Below are 21,404 nucleotides of genomic sequence, written 5' to 3'. Positions count from 1 at the left end.
CTTTGACCATTTTGGCCGCCCTCCTCTGGACCCGTTCCAGCTTGTCAATATCCTTCTTGCGTTGCGGTGCCCAGAACTGTACACAATATTCCAGGTGAGGTCTAACCAATGAAGACAACTACATCCCTCGATCTAGACCACAGGTGTCAAACTCGTGGCCCTCCAGATGTTATGGACTACAGTTCCAATCATCCCCTGCCAGCATGATGCAGGGGATGATGACAGGGGATGATGGGAACTGTAGTCCACAACATCTGGAGGGCCACGAGTTTGACACCTATGATCTAGCCCCGTGGTGGCGAACCTTTGGCACTCCAGATGTTATGGACTACAATTCCCATCAGCCTCTGCCAATTGGCCATGATGGCAGGGGATGATGTGAATTGTAGTCCATAACATCTGGAGTGCCAAAGGTTAGCCACCACTGATCTAGACCCTATACACGTCGACAGACCCTTATCAATCAGAGCCAGAAGCAGCTCCCAGCCAGTTTAGCAGTTTAATGTAATCAAGTGTAGGAGGGTGTAACTGAGCCGAGTCCAAAGTCCAAAGCAAGATCAAAACCAGGCCCAGGCAAGAGAAGCGCAAACAGTGGCTTTCAGGTCCGGGTATGACACTGCTGCCACAGCTGGACCTCCAACCCCCAAAGTAAAGCAAACATCCCACACACCCCCATGCAATAACCTCATGCAGCTGTGGTACTTCTGTCTGGCTCCTGCAGAGACTTCCTGCCGAGCCCAGCTGAGCCCAGAAGTGCTAGCCTGGCTGCTTCCTGCAAACTGGCCTGCAGCTCCTTCCAGTGTTGCTCCTGGGGCTCTGAAGACACAGTGGGCAGGTCAGGAGGCTGGGGAATCTCAACGCTGGGCCCTGGCTGTGGTTCCCAGCCTGCACACTCTCTCTGGCCCTCTGGTGAGCTCATGTGATCTCCCAAAAGCACCTGGTGGGCCACTGTGAGTAGCAGAGAGCTGGACTAGATGGACTCTGCTCTGATTCAGCAGGCAAGTTCTTACGTTCTTATGGTTCTGCAGGGACCACTGTAAGCTCAGACTCTGAGTCTGTTGGCATTACCTGGGACTCTGGGGCCAAAACTGTACCCTCTCCCTTGTCTCAGTCCTGCTCCAAAAAGTCCCCAGATGTGGTAGGCTACACCATAACACTTTGGTTCTAATGAATTCAGACTAACCTGGACTATTGGCTGTAAGCAGTGGTGGGATCCAAAAATTTTAGTAACAGGTTCCCATGGTGGTGGGATTCAAACTGTGGTGTAGCGCCAACGGGGCTGGGTGGGGCACGACGGGGGCGGGGCAAGGCATTCCAGGGCGAGGCTGTGGCAAGGACGCAGCCGCTGCGCCGGTCCTTGGGAGGGAAACGAATGCATGCAGGCGCAGGCTGCCACGCACGCCGGTGCACCGCCTGCTAGACTGCTTCAAGTTCTGCACGCTACTGCTGAGAGAAGGGGCGTAACTAAGGCAAAAATCACACGGCAAAATCACCAATTAGTAACCCCCTCTCGGCACACACAAATAACTAGCAACCTACTCTCGGGAACCTGTGAGAACCTGCTGGATCCCACCTCTGGTTGTAAGGCAGTGACGTGTTTACAAGAACAACTGGCTACTAGGAAACACCTGCAAACCCTTCCAACTCACCATACACAGCCCAGCAAGCCAGACTGGCAACATGGCTCAGAGGCTACAGTAAACTGCTCGGGCCAACTTACAGGGCCAGAAGGTAGCCGATCATGAACAACACCATGTTATCTAATGCAAGCTCAGAGAGTGGAATGCGACGTTCTAACCTCTGGCCCATTCCATGCCGTCTCCAGATGTTTCAGTTCAGCCCACTCCATTTATAAGGATCCGGGAAAGGAGTTATTCATCACTACAAGGCTCTCTATAAAGCAGTGCCAGATATAAAGATATCCCTAGTGTAATACCCCAGAACACCTGCTGGAGGCAGTGACAAGGTCCAGACATTTTTTATTTATTATTAATTTTATATACCGCCCTCCCCCTGAGGGCTCAGGGCGGTTCACAACAAGGTTCAAACATACATTAAAACATGATTTAAGTATTAATTACATAAAAACAGAACCCATTTAAAAATGTGGATGGCGTCTGGCTACCCCCTCCCCCCCATGTGCCCACGGGAGGCCAGATGACATGGCAGACCCGTGGTGGCGAACCTTTGGCACTCCAGATGTTATGGACTACAATTCCCATCAGCCCCTTCCAGCATGGTAGACGTATTTTTAACAAGGCTGGCCAAACGCCTGGCGGAACAGGTCCGTCTTGCAGGCCCTGCGGAAACTCTGTAAGTCCCGCAGGGCCCTGATCTCCCTAGGGCCGTGGTGGCGAACCTTTGGCACTCTAGATGTTATGGACTACAATTCCCATCAGCCCCTGCCAGCATGGCCATGTTTGGTACCGGGTAGGAAGAAACCACTAAGAAGAAGAGTTCATGTATCACCAATTGTTCACCAATTGGCCATGCTGGCAGGGGCTGATGGAAATTGTAGTCCATAACATCTGAAGTGCCAAAGGTTCGCCACCACGGCCCTAGGGAGCCTGTTCCACCAGGTAGGGGCCAGGGCTGAAAAGGCCCTGCCCCTCGTCGAGGCCAGCCTGATCATTTTGGGGCCAGGGATCACGAGTAGGTCCTCCTCCGAGGAGCGGAGGGGCCTACCGGGGCAATATGGGGAGGCATCCTCTCCATCTCAAGACAGAGCTGGAAAAAAAGCAGCTAGAAAGAGAAGCGGAGGAGTTTAGCAGGGTTGCCAACCTGAGGTTGGGAAATGCCCGAAGATTTAGGAGGCGGAGCTTGGGAAGGATGCGATGCCACAGCGTCCGCCCTCCAAAGGGGCCCCCTCTTCTGGGGAAAACGACTTCTCCAACTTGGAGACCAGTTGCGATTCCAGGAATATTTCAGGCAACACCTTGAGGTCGGCAACCCTGGTGTTTGGGGACTGTTCGTTGGCAAGAGAACAGATTATTAAATCAATAGCACAGCCCGGCAGAAGATTCTGTCGGACAGAAGAAGTCCAAATCGCTCAATGAAACCCATGGGAGATCCAAGACAGGCAGGCGGAGGTCCATCTCGCCACATTCAGCTGACAGAATTCACCCCCTTTTCCCTGAAGTCACAGGCAGCTCCAAGCCACAGCTGTTCAGTGGAACCTGCAGTTTCAGAGGCAGTATACCTTTACCGTGTAGATGATGGAGAACAAGGGGGGGTGCGCTGCCTTTGCACGCTGCTTGCACACTTCTGGAGGGAAACGGAAAGATGCACTAGAAGAGGGCCAGATTCAACAGGACTCTTGTTCCCAACATTACATGGGCACCCACTGAAAAAGCTGAGGGCTGCCTCAAGCAAAAGAAAGGAAAAGCAAAAACTAGTAGTGCGGGAGGGACTTTATTGTCTATACAACCCTACATATTTCACATCAGTTTCATTGGGGGGGGGGAGAGATCTTCAAAGGCTGAATATAATATTCTCTTTCCCATTTATACAAAGGGAATCCATGGTATTCTTTCCCTTCTGAACAAACCCAGTATTCTCGTTCCCTCCTGTACGAAGGGAATCTAGAGTATAGTACAGTGGTGACGAACCTATGGCACGGGTGCCAGAGGTGGCACTCAGAGCCCTCTCTGTGGGCATGCGCAAACAGAGTCCCCACCCCACCCCCACACACATATCTAGGCTGGCCTGGGCCATCGGGCTCGATTATTAGCATTAAACCTAAGACCTAGTTTTGGGGAAGCAGTGTAGGTAACCCTGTTAAGTGCTGTTAAACCTCACTGATTTTCATGCGAAGAACTAAAGCGCGATCCTTTACCTGGGAGTAAGCTTGGTTGCTGGCAATGGGGCTTGCTTCTGAGTAAATGCACGCCTTGGAGCCAACCGCTTTTTCTAAACTAAAACCTCAGTATTCAGGTTAAATTGCCGTGTTGGCACTTTGCGATAAATAAGTGGGTTTTTGGGTTGCAATTTGGGCACTCGGTCTCGAAAAGGTTCGCCACCACTGGTATAGTATAGCATCCTTTCCCTTCCTTGTGCTTATAGAAGGGAAAAGAGAACTATATACAGCCTTAAAAGCTACACTCTATTCTATTGTGGAAGCATACAATTTTCTTGACCACTCCACTTCTACTGATCATGCTAACATCTTTTTTTTTCCAGAGAAAGAGACAGACCCAAGATCACCCCCTTCCGCTTCACGGCAGGGCGGGGATCGGAACCCGGCCTTCTAGTCAACCCTAACCACTACGCCACACTTTCAATTAGCCATCTGCTGCCAGGAACCTGCCCGGAGCACCAGCCGATGCCTTCATCTGGGGAGCAATTCCCAGACTGCGCCCGAGGGCTTTCCTCTCAAAGAAGAAGATCAAACTCCTTCAAGAACTGAGCCGACATCAAAGCGCGTGTGCCCGAGATCCATATTTTTCAAATCAAAGGAAACCCAACACCTCCCTTTTTTCCCCCAGTTTGCCAATTGCAAGCGTCCCGTTTGCTCCAGAATTAAAACAGCCGATCGAAAAGTTCATGAACCGCTGCGGTGAAGGCCCGTTTTGCATATGCGCTGGTGCAGGCGGTTGCCAAAGCTAAAGCCAGAGGGAGTAACCCGGCCTTCAAAAATGCTTCCCCTTCCCCAAGCCGATGTTTTTAAAAATAAAGAAAACTTAAAACCGTGTCGTTCCCCACCCTCGACTCTTGCTGGAAACCAATGATTTAATATCGGAAACAGAAGCCCAGAACCACACGCAAGACATGAAGCTATTTCAGCTCTCTCAGAGCTGCATTTGCAAGGGCCGTAAAGAGGGATTCTCTGCGTCTCTCCCCTCTCATCCCGGAGAAACCGCCCCCCTTTGCCAGCCTCTTCTGGAATCAGGGTTTTTCTCCGGTTCCCTTATTCTTTTCGCCTTGCACAGCTACAAACTGAGAAATGCAGACTGGCTGGAAAGCAGATTTAAAGCCGGATCAAGCGTGTGTCTCCGCTTCACGCGTCAAAATATATTCTGGACTCGTCATCCGTCAGTGTCCCATCTAATCTATCTATCTATCGATCAATCGATCGATCTATACTTTAGACTTTTATACCGCCATATCCCCGAAGGCTCCGGGCGGTGCACAACATACAATAAAGATACAGTCATAAAAACAATCATAAATTAGTTAAAACCTATAAAAGCAGCGGGAGACTAACTATAATACTAATAATTATAAGTGAGTGGCGCCCGGTGACCCAAAGGGAGGAACGGAGAGTCCCACTGGATAATACAAGGCCCAGATGTAAGAGCCAAGAAAAGGGGGGGCACCATCAGTGGCCGGTCCCTCCAAAGGCCCGGCGGAACAGCTCTGTCTTACAGGCCCTGCGGAATTCACCGAGATCCCGCAGGGCCCGGACAGCTGGAGGAAGAGGGTTCCACCAGGCCGGGGCCAGAGCCGTAAAGGCCCTGGCCCGTGTGGAGGCCAGCCGCGTCATCGAGGGGCCAGGGACCACCAGTAAATTGGCCTCCACTGAACGAAGATACCCTGCTAAGATCTTAGGGAAACCAGCTGCTAGGGGGGGAAACCCCAGAATTACAACTGACTTCCTTACTACCAAGATTACTTTCCCTGGATTAAACGGCAGTTTCAGAGGGGGTGACTCTACGGTTTTATATTCCATCAATGCCCCTCCCACCCCCGCCCCACCTGCCTCAAGTGCCGCCCCCAAAACTCGCCAGAAATTTACCAACCCACAAATTGGCAACCCAAAAATATATCATAGATTGTAGGGTAGTCAACCTCCAAGTTGTGGCCAGGATTTCAACTGGTCTCCAGACAAGAGGTCAGTTTCTCTGGGGAAAATGGCTACCTGGGAAGGCATAATACCTTGCTAAGATCTCTCTCTTCCCAAACTCCACCCGTCTCCCACAGACCTTTTATTTTGGGAGGGGGAAAGTAAATATCTAAGTGCACAACTTCTAAGGAACGCAATTGGTTAGAAGGGGATCATCCCTTGTCAATGACTTTGAGGGCTTTGCCGATTCCACAACCATCAGCTGGCTGACATATGAATTTACTGCCAGCAGGGGGAGCCCTAGCCCAGCATGGCAACAACATCAGCTCCGGTGCATACTGGAAGTGATGTCATCGCCACACAGGACCACTGACATTTGGGCAAAAACTTTTAGGCAAAACATGGCTTCTGTCAAAAGGTTTTGGCCCAGAGTGTCCCAAGGCTCAAATAAGGTGATGACATCACTTCCTGTGTGGCACTGAGATGCTGGTATAGGCCTGTCCTGCTGGTGGTAACTCCTTCCACTAGCTCTTGATTGCCAATCTGAAGGGGTGGGCCTAGGAGAGGGGATTCACTTGCCCCCAAGTGGCAAGATGGCAGCCCTGATTCTGATACAGCGTGGTAGGGGCAGCTTAAAAATGGCGGCCGCTGAATATTAAGTCAGTCACAAAATAGGTGTTGCAGCAGTGGTGGGATCCAAAAAAATTAGTAACAGGTTCCCATGGTGGTGGGATTCAAACTGTGGCGTAGCGCCAATTGGGCGGGGCGGGGCACGACGGGGGTGTGGCCGGGCATTCCAGGGGTGGGGCATTCCTGGGCAGGGCTGTGGCAAGGACGCAGCCGCTGTGCCGGTCCTTGGGCGGGAAACGAATGCACGCAGGCGCAGGCTGCCACGCACACCGGTGCACCTCCTGCTAGACTGCTTCAAGTTCTGCGCGCTGCTGCTGAGAGGAGGGGCGTCACTAAGGCAAAAACCACGTGGCAAAATCACCCATTAGTAACCCCCTCTCAGCACACACAAATAATTAGTAACGTACTCTCGGGAACCTGTGAGAACCTGCTGGATCCCAGCTCTGTGTTGCAGCTTACCTGCAGTCACACAGCGAAGATGCTTACGCTGTTGCCAAACCAATCAGAAATCTTGCTGGGCAAAAGCCCCAAGTGGCCCTACACACTTTCTAAAAACCCTCGGTGGGCACCTGGAGGGGTGGCAGCGGGCCCCGTATTGAGGACCTTACTTTTTGTTCCGAAAGTTTTGGCCTACAGAGTCAGGCAAATAAAGGACTGAGCATTAGGCAGGAAACAAAACGGGGGAGGCACAGAACGTTCCAGCAGAGACAAGAATCTACTCTTGGCTCCAGCTACACGCCTCCCACTCTCCCATACCTGGACTCCTGCTGTAAAAATTTCTTCTTTATTTCTAGGCCCTCGCACTAATTCAATTACCTGTCCCCAGAAAGTCTACCAGGAACCTTACAGTAACAGATAAAGCACACACCTTTTCAATTATTAAACCCCAAAGGCTTCCTGTAAGGGGGGACAAAGGACTTCCCCCCTCCGCCATTCCATTGCCATGAGCGACTTCCCGCAAAAAAAGGAATTAATAATTGACCTTCCCTCCCCACCTCTCTGCCTAGGCCACAAAATTAGCCCTTCGAGGCAACTGTGCTCCAGACTCCGCTGGTCCCAATCTAGTTATAATTTAACCCCGTGGTGGCTGAGACCTTTGGCATATCTCCAGATGTTATAGGATCATAATTTTCTATCAGCCCCTGCCAGCTCCGGCTTCCGGCCATGCTGGCAGGGGCTGATGGGAATTGTAGTCCATAACATCTGGAGTGCCAAAGGTTCGCCACCACTGTCATAACCAATTCCCAGCCCCTGTAAGCTCCATTCACTAGGACATTGTGGAATATCCAGACATTTCAGGAGACGGCGGTCAGCTATGGAACGTTCACCAGCAGCATCCCCAGCCGAGTTCCCTGTGCACGGAGCTCACAGACTATCAGATATGCCAAAAGAAGATGCCAAAAAATGGCATAAATCTGAAGAACCAGGTTCAGTCTTCAGTGGTCTTGTGCATGTGTGTATGTCTAAAAAGTGTTTTAGTTCACCAACTCTGAGGACGATCTGCTGCAGCTCACTCAGGCCACTTCACTGTATGACTAGATCGGCTACTTATTCCCTGATAATTTGACTGTACAATACACACTTTAACCAAACTCACCTGAGATTTAGGCCCCTTCCGTACACGCAAAATAATGTGTTTTCAAACCACTTTCACAACTGTTTGCAAGTGGATTTTGCTATTCCGCACAGCTTCAAAAAGCACTGAAAGCAGTTTGAAAGTGCATTATTCTGCATGTGCGGAATGAGCATTAGACAGTGTATTATAGTAGCTGAATGACTTGAATTGTGAACTAGGAAGATATGATTTATTTATTATATTATTATTTATGTTTTTTCCCCAATTAAAAACAGAACAAAACCCAACCCAACCAAATTTATAAAATAAGTTACAATAAAGTTCAAACAACAGGGAATTTACAGATTTACCTGAATAATTAGTTGAAGATACAAAGAGTCATTGGGTCTTAAGTAACATTGCACAGTAACGTAAGTACTTTGGTGGCTATTTATTCCTAGCAGATATGGAGGCACCAAAGAATTCCTAGCTATAAGGAGGCACCAAAAAATGAAGGAGCGTTTGAAAGATCAGCTTGGCACTCAATAGCTTTAAGTCTTTGTGTTATAATTTGCTGGGTTTGATCCTGTCCTAACTGAAACAATGCTAAAAGGGAGAATCCAAGGCTATTTAATTTGCTTTCTATTACTTTACAAAGAGTACTTTAATCTAAAAATGTCTCTCAGTATCAGTGGGAGCAGACCCTTTGGGCAATGGCGTAACTAGGGTGGGACGAGGGAGGGAAAAAGGCCTGGGCATTGCTTGAGGGTGGCATCATGCAGTCCAGAGCCCCCCATCCTCCAGATAGATCCATAATCTGGTGGCTCATGAAGAGCAGAGAGCAGGTGAGGAGCGCAGTACAAGAAAGGGTGTGGAGACCGGAAAGAAAGCCTAGTCCTAGGATGGGGGCAGAGTGCTGGCTAGCGTACTTGCGGGTAGTTCTGGGCCTAAGGTCATTCTCCTGGCCCTTGGGTGGCTCTAGCTTGGGCCCCTCTGCCACCCCATTTCTCAGTTGTGGAGGGTTTGCACAACCATGGCTAATAGGCTCAGCCTGGCCTCCCTGCAGAGGCTAGTAGAATTCTCACAAATGTAAACATAGAAGAAACTATAAATAGAACTGCTACTGATAATAATGACTGGACAGGATTTATCAATTTACACAAGAAAAGAATTCGTACATATCAACATGCCACGTTTCTTAGTGAGTATATTAAGGCTAACAGAATCCCACGTGGTCTTAGAGTTCAAAAAGGTCCAACATTATTCACTCATCTTGACAAATTTAAAACACGTTGGATGACGATACTGAACAAATGTTCTTTTGATTTAATGATACTGATAGTAGAAACAGCGTTAGAGGAAGAAAAGTTATTTTGACTGACATACACAAATTGGAAACCTCCCTAAAAGATAACGCTCCTATACAGAAAAGCTTTGATGAACGCTTTAAAGAGATACAGAAAGACTTGGATAATTACAAGGACAAAATAGTGGAATTTAAAAGTAAAAAATTCAATAGAGACCTTATAGATTATAATAATAAACAAGTTTACAAATGGCATTCTGATACTCCCCGGTCAGCCAAACGTGTTAGATGGAAGAATGGCTGGAGTTCCTCCGGGAGTGATTACACTGACCGGGAGGATTCCCGCCTGTCCTCAGGAGATGAAGTCAGTTTAGGATCTAATAGACTCTCACCAGAAAGACGTAGTCCTAGAGGACACTTTGAGAGACGTGTTAGATGGAAGGATGGCTGGAGTTCCTCCGGGAGTGATCACACTGACCAGGAGGATTCCCGCCTGTCCTCAGGAGATGAAGTCATTTTAGGATCTAATAGACTCTCAACAGAAAGACGTAGTCCTAGAGGACACTTTGAGAGACGTATCCTAAGACCAAAACGCCCTACTACTTTGTTTCAGCCAATACGGCTAGATAAGAGGAAAACCTAGTGGTTAATTTTTCCTCCCATGTAGTTTCCTTGATAACACAATTCAGGAAACATGGATATACAAAAATGATATGAGATTTCTGGTTCTTAAAAAATACAAACAAGTTTAATTTGTTGATTTAAACATAATTATTTTACAGGAAGAAAATAAATTTAGTTTCATATTTTAAAGCCACAGATTTGGCCTAAATAAAGATTTTGATTTTTCCTGCCATCTTAACTGAATGTAAGCAGAGCACTTTACACCTGTGATTGATTAAGAAAGAACATATAATTACTGCCACTAGGCAGCTGCACACAGATAACACATATATTTATTTATACTTTGGGCTTCTAGACCGCCCCATCCCCGAGGGGCTCTGGGCGGTGTACAGCAGATAATAAATAATAAATAGATAGCTAAAGGCTGAGGTCTAAGACATCTTGTCTAATGTAAGTTCATAGAGCAAAGCAAATGTATATATATATATATATATTGTTGATGTTATGTAATATGTAATTAAGAATAATGTTGTATGATATGTTACTTTTAGATTACAGCCGGTTGGCTCAATTAATTCATAAAAAATTGTACCTTCCTGAAGAAGATGGATGATTGAAAACGCAAATACGCGATTGCGTTTGAATTGTATGGTTCATATCATCATTTATCAAGGCTTGCATTACTACAGTGGAGCAGCATGTAAATAGTGACGCTTGGATTTTACAACAGCTGAGCAGCATCCAAACTCTTTGGCAAGAATTTACCAGCACCACATTCTGTTATGGACTTTTGTGGTTTGCATTCTGCTGTTTTTGATAAATAACACTGAATAAGGAATCCAGCTTCTTATGAACTATACCTCTTTATACTTAAGAAATTGTGATGCAATTACTAATAGTTTAAGAACTTATGTAAACAAGACACTTTTGAGTTGTTTGAAATGATAATAGATTATTCATTTGATTATAATTGTTGGTGTTTTCATTACTAGCCAGCCGGTGTGCTGCGCATTTTCTTGGGTTTGGTAGTTTCACGCCGCACACCTCTTTGTGTTCATTTCTGGGCACCGTAATTCAAGAAGGAGATTGACAAGATGGAACGGGTCCAGAGGAGGGCAACCAAAATGGTCAAAGGTCTGGAGTCCATGCCCTACGAAGAGAGGCTTAGGGAGCTGGGGATGTTTAGTTTGGTGAAGAGAAGGTTAAGAGGTGACATGATAGCCATGTTTAGATGTTTGAAGGGATGTCATGTTGGTGAGGGAGCAAGCTTGTTTTCTGCTGCTCCAGAGACCAGGACCAGGAGTCATGGGTTCAAGGTGAAGGAAAAGAGATTCCACTTAAACATCAGGAAAAACCTCCTGACAATAAGGGCTGTTGGACAGTGGAATTCACTGCCTCGGAGTGTGGTGGAATCTCCTTCTTGGGAGGTTTTTAAAGAGAGGCTGAATGGCCATCTGTCAGGAGTGCTTTGATTGTGTGTTCCTGCATTGGAGGGGGTTGGACTTGATGGCCCTTGGGGTCTCTTCCAGCTCTATGATTCTATGCCCTGCTGAGATCTTTCCCATCCCCTGAACCTGCAATCCCAAACCTCTAGAAATTTCCACATCCAAGCTAAAACAACGGCATGCCCACCAGAACTCGGAAATTAGGTCTATCCGTTTGTCTCCCCCCTCCTCTCAGAAGCACCACCCCGGGAATCAAGCACTAGCCAACACCCTGCACGAGGCCACCTGACGTCTTTCGCTTCCTGGGTAGCCGAAACAGCCGGGCAGCCAGACAGAGGCATAGCTCCAGGCTGAGGCCATCTCATTAGCAGACTGCCATGAAAGATCCGACGGCTGCACCCCTTGCAGATTGGCCACAACGTCGGGAAAGGCCGAAAATTCCTTCGCTCAAAATAAAGAAAGCCGCCTGCGCTGGGGAGATTAGCCCCAGCTGTCTCAAGTCCCCTGTTGGACCACGGAATGGGACAGTCCTTTGCCCAGGGACATCTGTTCGAGGAGGCTGCCTGCCGGGGCTCAACGCACCCGGGAGCGAGGCAAACGGCCGCAGCCAGACTATTGTCGAAGGCTTTCACGGCCGGAATCACTGGGGGGCTGTGTGGTTTCCGGGCTGTATGGCCGAGTTCTAGCAGCATTCTCTTCTGACGTTTCGCCTGCAGATCCTCTGAAGATGCCAGCCACAGATGCAGGCGAAACATCAGGAGAGAATGCTGCCAGAACACGGCCACGCAGCCCGGAAACCACACAGCACCCCAGCCAGACTGTCAGAGCAATTCGGAAGCCACCCAAGGGATGGGAGAACGTTTGCAAGGTGGTGCAGGATGTGTTCGTGCAGGGGCTGCGGAGTCCATTCTTGTGTCAGCCGGCCATCGGGACCGTTGCCAACCCCCAGGCAGCAGCTGGAGATCTTCTGCTACTGTAGTTAATCTCAAGATGTCCAAGATCAGGTCTCCTGGAGAAAACAGCTGCTTTGGAGCATGGCCTCTATGCCGTTATAATAATAGAGCAGTGGTGGCGAATCTATGGCACGGGTGCCAGAGGTGGCGCTCAGAGCCATCTCTGTGGGCACGCACGCACAGAGTTTGTCATGTGGGGGGGGGAATCGCCGCCCCACACACACATCTAGGCTGGCCAGGGCCGCTGGACTTGATGTGCTTGCACCTCTGCGAGCAGGGACGCTGGTGGGCCTGGTGCCTGTGCTCCAGGTGGCTGCTGCCGGGGGGTGGGGTGGGGCAGAGGCGGCAGAGATGCTAGAGAGGCGCAGAGCGGCCCATGTGGGACTTGCTGGAGGCTACAGCAGGCTGGCCCCTGCTCGAGGGGGTTATTCAGGTTAAATTGCCGCGTCGGCCCTTGGCGATAAATAAGTGGGGTTTGGGTTGCAATTTGGGCACTCGGTCTCGAAAAGGTTCGCCATCACTGTCATAGGAGGAGGAGGAGGAATTTATAGCCCACCTTTCTCTCCTGTAAGGAGACGCGAGGTGGGGATTGGGGGATGGAGTCTGGGGAAGAAGAAGAAGAAGAAGAGTTTGGATTTATGTCCCCCCTTTCTCTCCTGCAGGAGACTCAAAGGGGCTGACACTCTCCTTGCCCTTCCCCCCTCACAACAAACACCCTGCGAGGTGGGTGGGGCTGAGAGAGCTCCGAGAAGCTGTGACTAGCCCAAGGTCACCCAGCTGGCGTTTGTGGGAGTGCCCAGGCTAATCTGAATTCCCCAGATAAGCCTCCACAGCTCAGGCGGCAGAGAGGGGAATCAAACCCGGTTCCTCCAGATTAGATACACGAGCTCTGAGCCTCCTACGCCACTGCTGCTCCCTTGGTGACAGAACCCTTGGTGGCGTCTGGGACCACGGATTCGACCCTGCAAAGAATCCTTTTTCTCCAGAGGAGTAAGGAGACAAGCTGTCATTCCGGGGGATTCCCAGCCCCACCAGGAAATCGGGATTCCCTAAACTAGACCACAGCTGGGCTGACCCGCCACAGACAGCACCTGTAGTCTGAAGGAGTAGAGCCTAAACATAAATTAATTTGGGTGGTGAAAATCGGCCCTTTGATGAACGCGTCATTCTCACTGCCCTGGTCCGGTTTTGGATCAAGGGACAGCTGCGGAAACGATCACATGGCGGGCCGGAATTCTCTTCCTCTTCAGTTGGAGGCTGGGGGGGGGGGGGCATTTTTCTTCCGCAGGCCTTTGAAATGGCTGAGAGCTCCCCAAGACTGCTCTAGGTGCAAAGACTCAGCCGGCACAGCTTGCGCAACCAGACAGGCTCAGTCAAAACACTCGCAAAGCTTGCCGTTAAGACTCACCGGAAAGCCGTGCGGAGCAGATGGCGACAGCTGCCGCCACCGGGGAGTGGGCGAGGCGTGGAGAGGTGGATGGCAGCAGGTGTCACCTGAATCCTGGATGTATGGTCTGTGCAAACAGTAGTGTAGTTTGCTCTCTGCACTGGGCCAATGCAGACAAGGAGAGAAAAAGAAGAAGAGTTTGGATTTATATCCCACTTTTCTCAACCATAAGGAGTCTCAAATAACTCCTTTCCCTTCCTCTCCCCACAACAGACACCTTGTGAGGCAGGTGGGGCTGAGAGAGTTCTGAGAGAACTGTGGCTGGCCCAAGGTCACCCAGCAGGTGTCGTGTGGAGGAGCAGAGAAACAAATCCCGTTCACCAGATAAATATCCACCACTCATGTGGAGGAGTGGGGAATCAAGCCCAGGTATCCAGATTAGAGCCCACTGCTCTTAACCACTATGCCACCCTGGATAGAGTTGCCAACCTCCAGGAAGGGCCTAGAGACCTCCCAGAATTACTAAAGAATTCCAGGTGAGTCTCCTTGGGAAAAAAATGACTGCGTTGGATGAGTGGCTATAGGGCAAGAACAGTGAAGGAATCTTGCAAGGGGCCCTGACCTTTGTGGCGAGAACAAAACCAATGCTCCAGAGCATATGCAGAATGATAATATGCAGCTGCCTCTTTTGTTTGTGAGCTCCCACCCACCCAAGTCAGACCCTTGGCCTAAATACAGGCCTTGACACTCTGCCTGCTGGAACATCTTTGGGGTCTCAGGAACTGGGTCTTCCAAATCACCTGACTCTTCCAACGGGAGGTGCCCTGGATCAAACCCAGAACCTTGTGTGTACGACACAGATGTTCTCCTACTCAGACAAAGTCCTACACTGCCTGAAATTTGTGCAAGCCCCCGCCCGTGGTTTGGGCTTCACAGACAGCAGAATCAGACACCAAAATAGGTTGCATCACATCGGAAGTCTGTGAAGGAAGACAATTTGGGTGGAGCTGCTCACCTTTAGCAGACCCCACAAGTAAAAGGACTGGCACAGCAAGAGGAAAAACGGTTTGAGCCCTGCCCACAGAGGCGTATCTGCCAGAGGGACATGGGGGGTCAATTGACTCCAGGCGCTACCATTACGTCACAGGGCGGATGCAAAATTGCACCACCCATGTGACCTAAAGGAGCAGCTGGGCCAGGCACCTGCCGCCCCCAGCTGAGGGGTATCCCTCGGCAGGCTCCCCGCAGCAGGCTCTGGGCCGGGCTGAGGTAAGTGGGGCACAGGAAGAAGAAGAGTTTTGGATTTATATCCCCCCTTTCTCTCCTGCAGGAGACTCAAAGGAGCTTACAATCTCCTTGCCCCTCCCCCCTCACAACAAACACCCTGTGAGGTAGGTGGGGCTGAGAGAGCTCCGAGAAGCTGGGACTAGCCCAAGGTCACCCAGCTGGCTAATCTGAATTCCCCAGAGAAGCCTCCACAGCTCAGGCGGCAGAGCTGGGAAATCAAACCCGGTTCCTCCAGATTAGATAGACGAGCTCTTAACCTCCTACGCCACTGCTGCTCTCGGGGGGAGCAGGGGGGAGGCACAGGGGGAGGGGTCAGGGGAGCAGGTGTTGTCCCCGGATGCCATTTTCTTTTGGAACGCCTCTGCCTGCCCACCCTGTTACTAGCCATCTGTTCAAAAAGGAGCTGATCCACATAAAGCAGTGGTGGCGAACCTTTGGCACTCCAGATGTTATGGACTACAATTCCCATCAGCCCCTGCCAGCACGGCCAATCGGTTCGCCACCACAGACATAAAGAGACAGATTTCTGAATGCTTCTTTATCAGAGGTACGTTCCATTTTGCCATCACCAAACTCATTTAGGAGGGGCGGTGGCCGAAAGGTGGCACATCCGTTTGGGCCGTCGCAGGGTGACCATCTAATTCCTCTGAAGAGCTAGTGGCAGAATGGCCATCTGCATAGTGGGAAATTCCGGGGATTTGTGGGCGGAGCTTGGGGAGGGGAGAGACATCTCAGATCAAGGAGGATCAAGATTGGGAGCCAGAGATCGACTTCTCCTCCATCCATCTGTCCAAGCCCCTTTTAAAGCTATCCAGGTGAGTGGCCATCACCACCTCCTGTGGCAGCATCTTCCAGACACCCATCACACGTTGCGTGAAGAAGTGTTTCCTTTTTTTAGTCCTAATTCGTCCCCCCAGCATTTTCAATGGATGCCCCCTGGTTCTAGTATTGTGAGATACTATGTAGTATTGTGTCTCTAACCACGACTAACCAGAGCAGACCTTGCTTAGGTCTGATAAGACTGGGCTAGTCTGGGCCAGCCAGATCGAGGCAAATGCTCTACAGAGGTGGTTGGCATTGCCTGCCTCTCCATAATAACCCTGGACTTCCTTGGGGGTCACACCTGCAAGCTTGCCATGGGGTACAGATAGCAGAAGTGAGCCCGTTCCCCCACAATGCACCAGTCCAGCCAAGGAACAAATGAGCTCAAAATGCAGCTTGTTAGCAGCAGTGGTGTAGGAGGTTAAGAGCTCGTGTCTCTAATCTGGAGGAACCGGGTTTAATTCCCAGCTCTGCCGCCTGAGCTGTGGAATTCAGATTAGCCTGTACACTCCCACACATGCCAGCTGGGTGACCTTGGGCTAGTCACAGCTTCTCGGAGCTCTCTCAGCCCCACCCACCTCACAGGGTGCTTGTTGTGAGGGGGGAAGGGCAAGGAGATTGTCAGCCCCTTTGAGTCTCCTGCAGGAGAGAAAGGGGGGGTATAAATCTAAACTCTTTTTTCTTCTTCTTAAAACAGAAGACACTTTTTGGGAACTTCCCACTGTTGTAGCCATTTTCCAATCACCTTCTTTGCCCCGCCCTCCTTCCCTCCCACCAAGCGTACGCTCCCCTGCCCCATACTAACAACAGGGGTTTCCCTTGCGTAAGAAGTCTCCGGCATTTGTTTTTATAGAAAGCACTGCGGCTTAAGGCAAGGCATGAAACTTTCACGATGGAAGTCGGCCATAGAGCATGCCTGACACGAAACGCACAGACATGCAGTGCCGGGAACACCTCTGGCGCATGCAGAGAAAGAGGCATAGCGCCTCACAAGAGCCTCTGCACCACTCCGGCGCATTAGGCGGGTGGAAGGCACAGGCCACACATCGAGAAAGCATTAAAAGCAGTAAAACGCTTGAGAAATAAGCAGATGAAAGCATAAAACCGCACGGAGCAGCTTTAAAGAAACTCCGCGACTGAGCGGGAGGGGCCGGGCCCCCGAGCCCGGCCTGCAGAGAACGGATCCTCCCAGAGAGAAACAAAATAAATAGAAACGAACAGAAGAAGGGGAGGAGGGAGGCAAAAAAAGAAACTTTCCCATGAAAATATTTTATTTTCTTAGAGAACAGGATACACCTGCAAGACTTAACACCAGAGGGCCCTGGTCCTAATTCCTGGGTTGATGGAGCCCTCTGCTGGCAAGAGGTGGGACAGCACTCAGAAAAATCTGATTCCCCCCCCCTTCCCCCCCCCCCCCCCCAAAATCTAGGGCTTTAACAAGTGACCAGGAAGATGGGAAAAGCCAGCAGAACGCCAAGGAGTACACAGAATCACAGAGAACACAGCATGGGCCTTGGATTCCACCGTGCTCATAAGGAAGGGGAGAAATCCCTAGCTGCAAAAACCCACAGCTTAGCATGGGCTCCATTCAGGGCATCAGGTGAACAGGTCTAGCTGATGGTATTCTGCTGCCCAAGCTAAGATGTGCCCCTCTCTTCCTGGGCCCATGCCCTGGGCGTGCAGCAGACCAGCAGTAGGGCAGTTCTAATCGCTTCCTTCGCCACCGACAGCTGGCGGTCGCCCAAGCCCTTGTGGCACACCAGAGCCTCTTCCCAGAGCCTCCCCAAACATCTGCCGGGCCAAAGAACTGGCGTGGAAAACGCAAGAACTAAACCACAGTGCCCAGGAGCCAGAAGGCAGCACCGGCTTCAACATGCACACGTAATGCTTGGTTGTTCTTCTTCCCGGGTCCCACCACCACCCAAAAGCCCTCTTGAGCTAGAATAACTCCACACCCTCTCCAGAAAGGAAGTTTTGGAAACCATCACAGGCACAGATCAGACCGGCTGGAGCAAACTTCCTAACCGACGGAGTGGCCAGCGAGGTTTTTAGATGGGTGGGAGGGAGCGCTTTCCCAGACACGAAGAGTCTTACGAAATACAGGAAAAGGGGAGGGGGGGGGATCAAAGAAACCAAAAGCTCACCCTTGACGTTCTTTGATTTCCTGCCCATCCAATGCCAATGCTGGGAAACACACAGTCGCTTTGCTTGGAGAGACACACCAGCAACACACACTGCACACCTCCGGCACACCACAACCAATCCGGGATCTGGACTCAATCTTGAACCGGGAGACCGAACCGAATCCAGAATTATTTCGCGCGCACCCCGAGCCAGGATTACATCCCAGAGTGCAGATTTTCAGTGCAGTTTTTTAAAAATATATATATATATAATAATAATTCTGCAACTTCTTCCAGATGAGGACAGACCCACAATGACCATCACAGGTGCCAAAAATCTCACCTGGGCCTGAACGGAATCTGTTGCTGTCTTCTCCAAAGCCCGGTGGCACCTTAAAACAGCATTTATTTCTGTATGTTTTACGGGACCACCCGACCGCTGTTCTATTTTGCTGCATCGGACAAGCACGGCTTCCCCTCTGGAGTTCCCTTCTTTCTAGACACTGTCTTGGGTGATGCTTCTATACAGGTTCTAAGGACACCTTCTGCTGACCCACAGACATGGTCAGAGAGCCCAGATTTCAACAGAAACAGCAACACTTCAAAAGCAAGAGCGCAAACCTAATGCAAGTTACTCCAGTCCCAGACTGTGCATTTAGGTGGGATTCCATTGGATAAACTCTGCACAGGATTGCACTAAGAGAGTGACCCAGCTGGGATTGCAAAAACCCCAAAGCCCCCTCCCCTGATTTCATCAAGCAAAGCAGACCCCCCACCACAACAGCAAACCAAAGTCTCAAGAGATGGCCCAGCCTTAAGTTTTGCAGAAGTTCCGCTTTGAGCAGAGACCGTCCCGTCCGGTGACACGGCCGCCCAAAAATCTGCAATTTCCTAATAGAGTCATCGTTTAAATTGCTACGGCAGCAAAAAAAGAGAGAGCGAGGGAGACAGAAAGGAAAAGGAAGGGGGGGACCGCAAGATATAAAAACCCACGTCCGCTCACAAAACCGGGCCGCTCCCGCCGCCAAACTTGCCGGGAAAGAACAATAAATAAACAGCGTGCAAATCAGCATAATGTTTTATAGGAACCCACGCCGGCCCCAAGAGAAACCCAAGGTAGGCCAAGCAATCAAGAACGGTTCCCAGAGCCAGAGCCAAGAAACCTCGTGTGTGAAATAAAGCAAAATTGCCTGGTCCCGAGTGACAGGACCCCTGAAGAGGCGAGACCCCCATGGGGGGGGGGGAGACAGCAGGACATGCCCAGGAGATTCCAAACCTTTAGCCGGCTGCAGTTTTTACAACTCAATAAGTCAATCACACGGCACGCCCGCTGGCGGAGTTTTTAAAAACTAGGGTGCTGTGGGTTTTCCGGGTTGTATGGTCGTGTTCCAGTCACGTTTTCTCCTGCATCTGTGCAGGTGAAACGCCGGGAGAAAATGCTACTGGGACACGGCCATACAACCCGGAAAACCCACAACACCCCGGTGATTCCAGCCGTGAAAGCCTTCGACAGTACACTTTTACAAACTGTTCACAGTGCCGGGCATGGGACTCCACTCAGATCTGCCTTAGCCTGTTGCGTGCAAGTACAGAAGATGAGCCGGTTGTGTCTAGGAAACAGTTGGGGGGGGGAGGGGGCTGTTACAGAAATCTCCATGCCACACGCCCCCCCCCCCCCGTGTAACCCCATGAGGAGGACCTCCGTAGAAAAGGAATGGGCATTTGGATGCTGAAACCCCATAGCCCAGCCCCATAGCACAATCGCTCCCTTTCTCCTCCCCATGGAGAATACCCCCACCTGACCGAAACTAAAAGAGCTCCCCCCCCCCCCACCGTTAAATGCAGGAGAGTCTGTATCTGGGAAGGGAGCAATTCGTTGCGCATTGCAGCCTATGGAAGGGGCAAATGGCAACACACAACCAGGGAGGGGCAGAATAAGCTTGCTTGCCCCCCCCCCCACAAAATTAAGCAGATTCCAAGCATGATTTGAGGTTGGCAGAAGCGGACCAAACAGGGGACCAAATCCTGAACAGGGGAGAATGGAAGGGGAAGAAGAGGGGGGGTCTACTCAAGGGAGGGGGGAAGATGAGAGGGGAAAGGGGGGCTCTGGGAGGGGTGGCCAGGATGAGCTCTTCTATCCTCCCCCCCCCCCAGAATAAAACCGACAAAATCAACATTTGCAAAGAGATGGCGGAGGAGTCAAGAGGAGTTCATTCACCGCCCAAGGGGGGGCGGGTTTGCTGGAGAAAGGGGGTGTCAGAGAGGCCAAGCAAAGGTACTTGGGGGGGGGGGGGGGGCTGGCAGAGCAAAGCCTACGAACTGCCGGGCTGGGGAAGCGGGGATCCGGGCCGCGCTGTCCAGATGTGCAGCGTCCGCAGTGCCCGGGACTCTGGAGATCTCGGAGAGCGCGGGCGCGCCTGGCCCGAGAGGGAAGGGAGCCGGCGGAACGACCCGCCACTTGGGGGAAAAGGAAGCGCCGCGACGCGGAGATCGCGGAAGGGGCCGTCGGGAAAGGGGGTCCTGCCGGAGAGGCGCACCGGGCGCAACAGGCTGCGGCCGGCTGACGGACGGGGCAGGGCAGGGCAGGGCGCCAAGGGATCGCCCGTCAGCCCCGACCGCTGGACAGCGCGCCTCCTCGGGAGGGAAATCCCGCGCCCCCGACCTCTTGCCACCGCGTCTCCTCGGGAGCAAGACCCTGCACCCCTCCCGACCGCTTGACACCGCGTCTCCTCGGAAGTAAGACGCCGCCTCGCCAATGTTTTGACAGCTCGTCACCTCGGAAGTAAGACCCTGCACCCCTCCCGACCTTTTGCCAGAGTGCCTCCTCGGGAGTAAAAGCCCCCATTCTGGCCCTCTTGACCCCGCGTCTCCTCGGAAGTCGCCCCCGTCCCCCGAACTCTTGGCAGCGCGCCTCCCCCTCCCCGGCTCGCCCCCATCGCCGAGCCGGTCAGCCCCCTGACTCCCGAGGAGCTCCGGTCCCGCGGGGCCCCGATCCGGCGCGCTCACCCGAAGTAGGCGGCCGAGGGCGGCGGGGCGCCGGCGAGCAGCAGCAGCAGGAGGGCGGGGGAGAAGAGCCAGGGCCGCAGGCGGGGGGGTCCAGCCAGCATCTTGCTGCGCCGCTCGGGCTGACCATCTCGCTCGCTCCCGCCCCGGCCGAGCCCGATCAGCGCCCGCCCGGCCCCGAGCGCCCCTTTTATAGCCCGCGGCGGCCCAGCTGGGAGCAGGGGGCGGGGCTCCGGCCCCCGGCCCCGCCCCCAGGCCCCGCGCAGCCACGGCCGAGGGGCGGGGACGCCGGGCCGAGGGCGGGGCCGTCCGCGGAGGCCCGCCCCCTGCCCTGCCATTGGCTCGCGGAGCCGGAGCCGGCCGGGATGGGACAGCGCGGTCGAGTCGCCGCTGTGGGGAAAGGGAGGGGCGGGGGGGGGGAGTCTCGCCGATCCGAATCGAAACCGGAGTGAGACGCTTTGGGGAAAGGGATTAGAAAGCGGGAGGA

At 51.9% G+C, this 21,404-nt stretch overlaps 1 protein-coding gene across 1 annotated transcript in view; it reads right to left on the bottom strand.

The window, feature by feature from the left end:
- The window catches only part of WNT9A (Wnt family member 9A), a 58,109-nt gene extending 37,053 nt beyond the window's left edge, over positions 1–21,056 (bottom strand). Inside the window, exon 1 of the mRNA XM_048511406.1 lies at positions 20,921–21,056. Coding sequence (XP_048367363.1) covers positions 20,921–21,021 — 101 coding nt within the window. The 5' untranslated portion in view covers positions 21,022–21,056. The remainder of the gene's footprint in view (positions 1–20,920) is intronic.
- Between the last annotated feature and the right edge of the window lie 348 nt (positions 21,057–21,404).

This window comes from Sphaerodactylus townsendi, linkage group LG11 (genome assembly GCF_021028975.2).
Source record: "Sphaerodactylus townsendi isolate TG3544 linkage group LG11, MPM_Stown_v2.3, whole genome shotgun sequence".
NCBI classification, from domain to species: Eukaryota; Metazoa; Chordata; class Lepidosauria; order Squamata; family Sphaerodactylidae; genus Sphaerodactylus; species Sphaerodactylus townsendi.
Note: the sequence above shows the minus strand (reverse complement) of the source record. Positions and strands in the feature narration are given on the sequence as shown.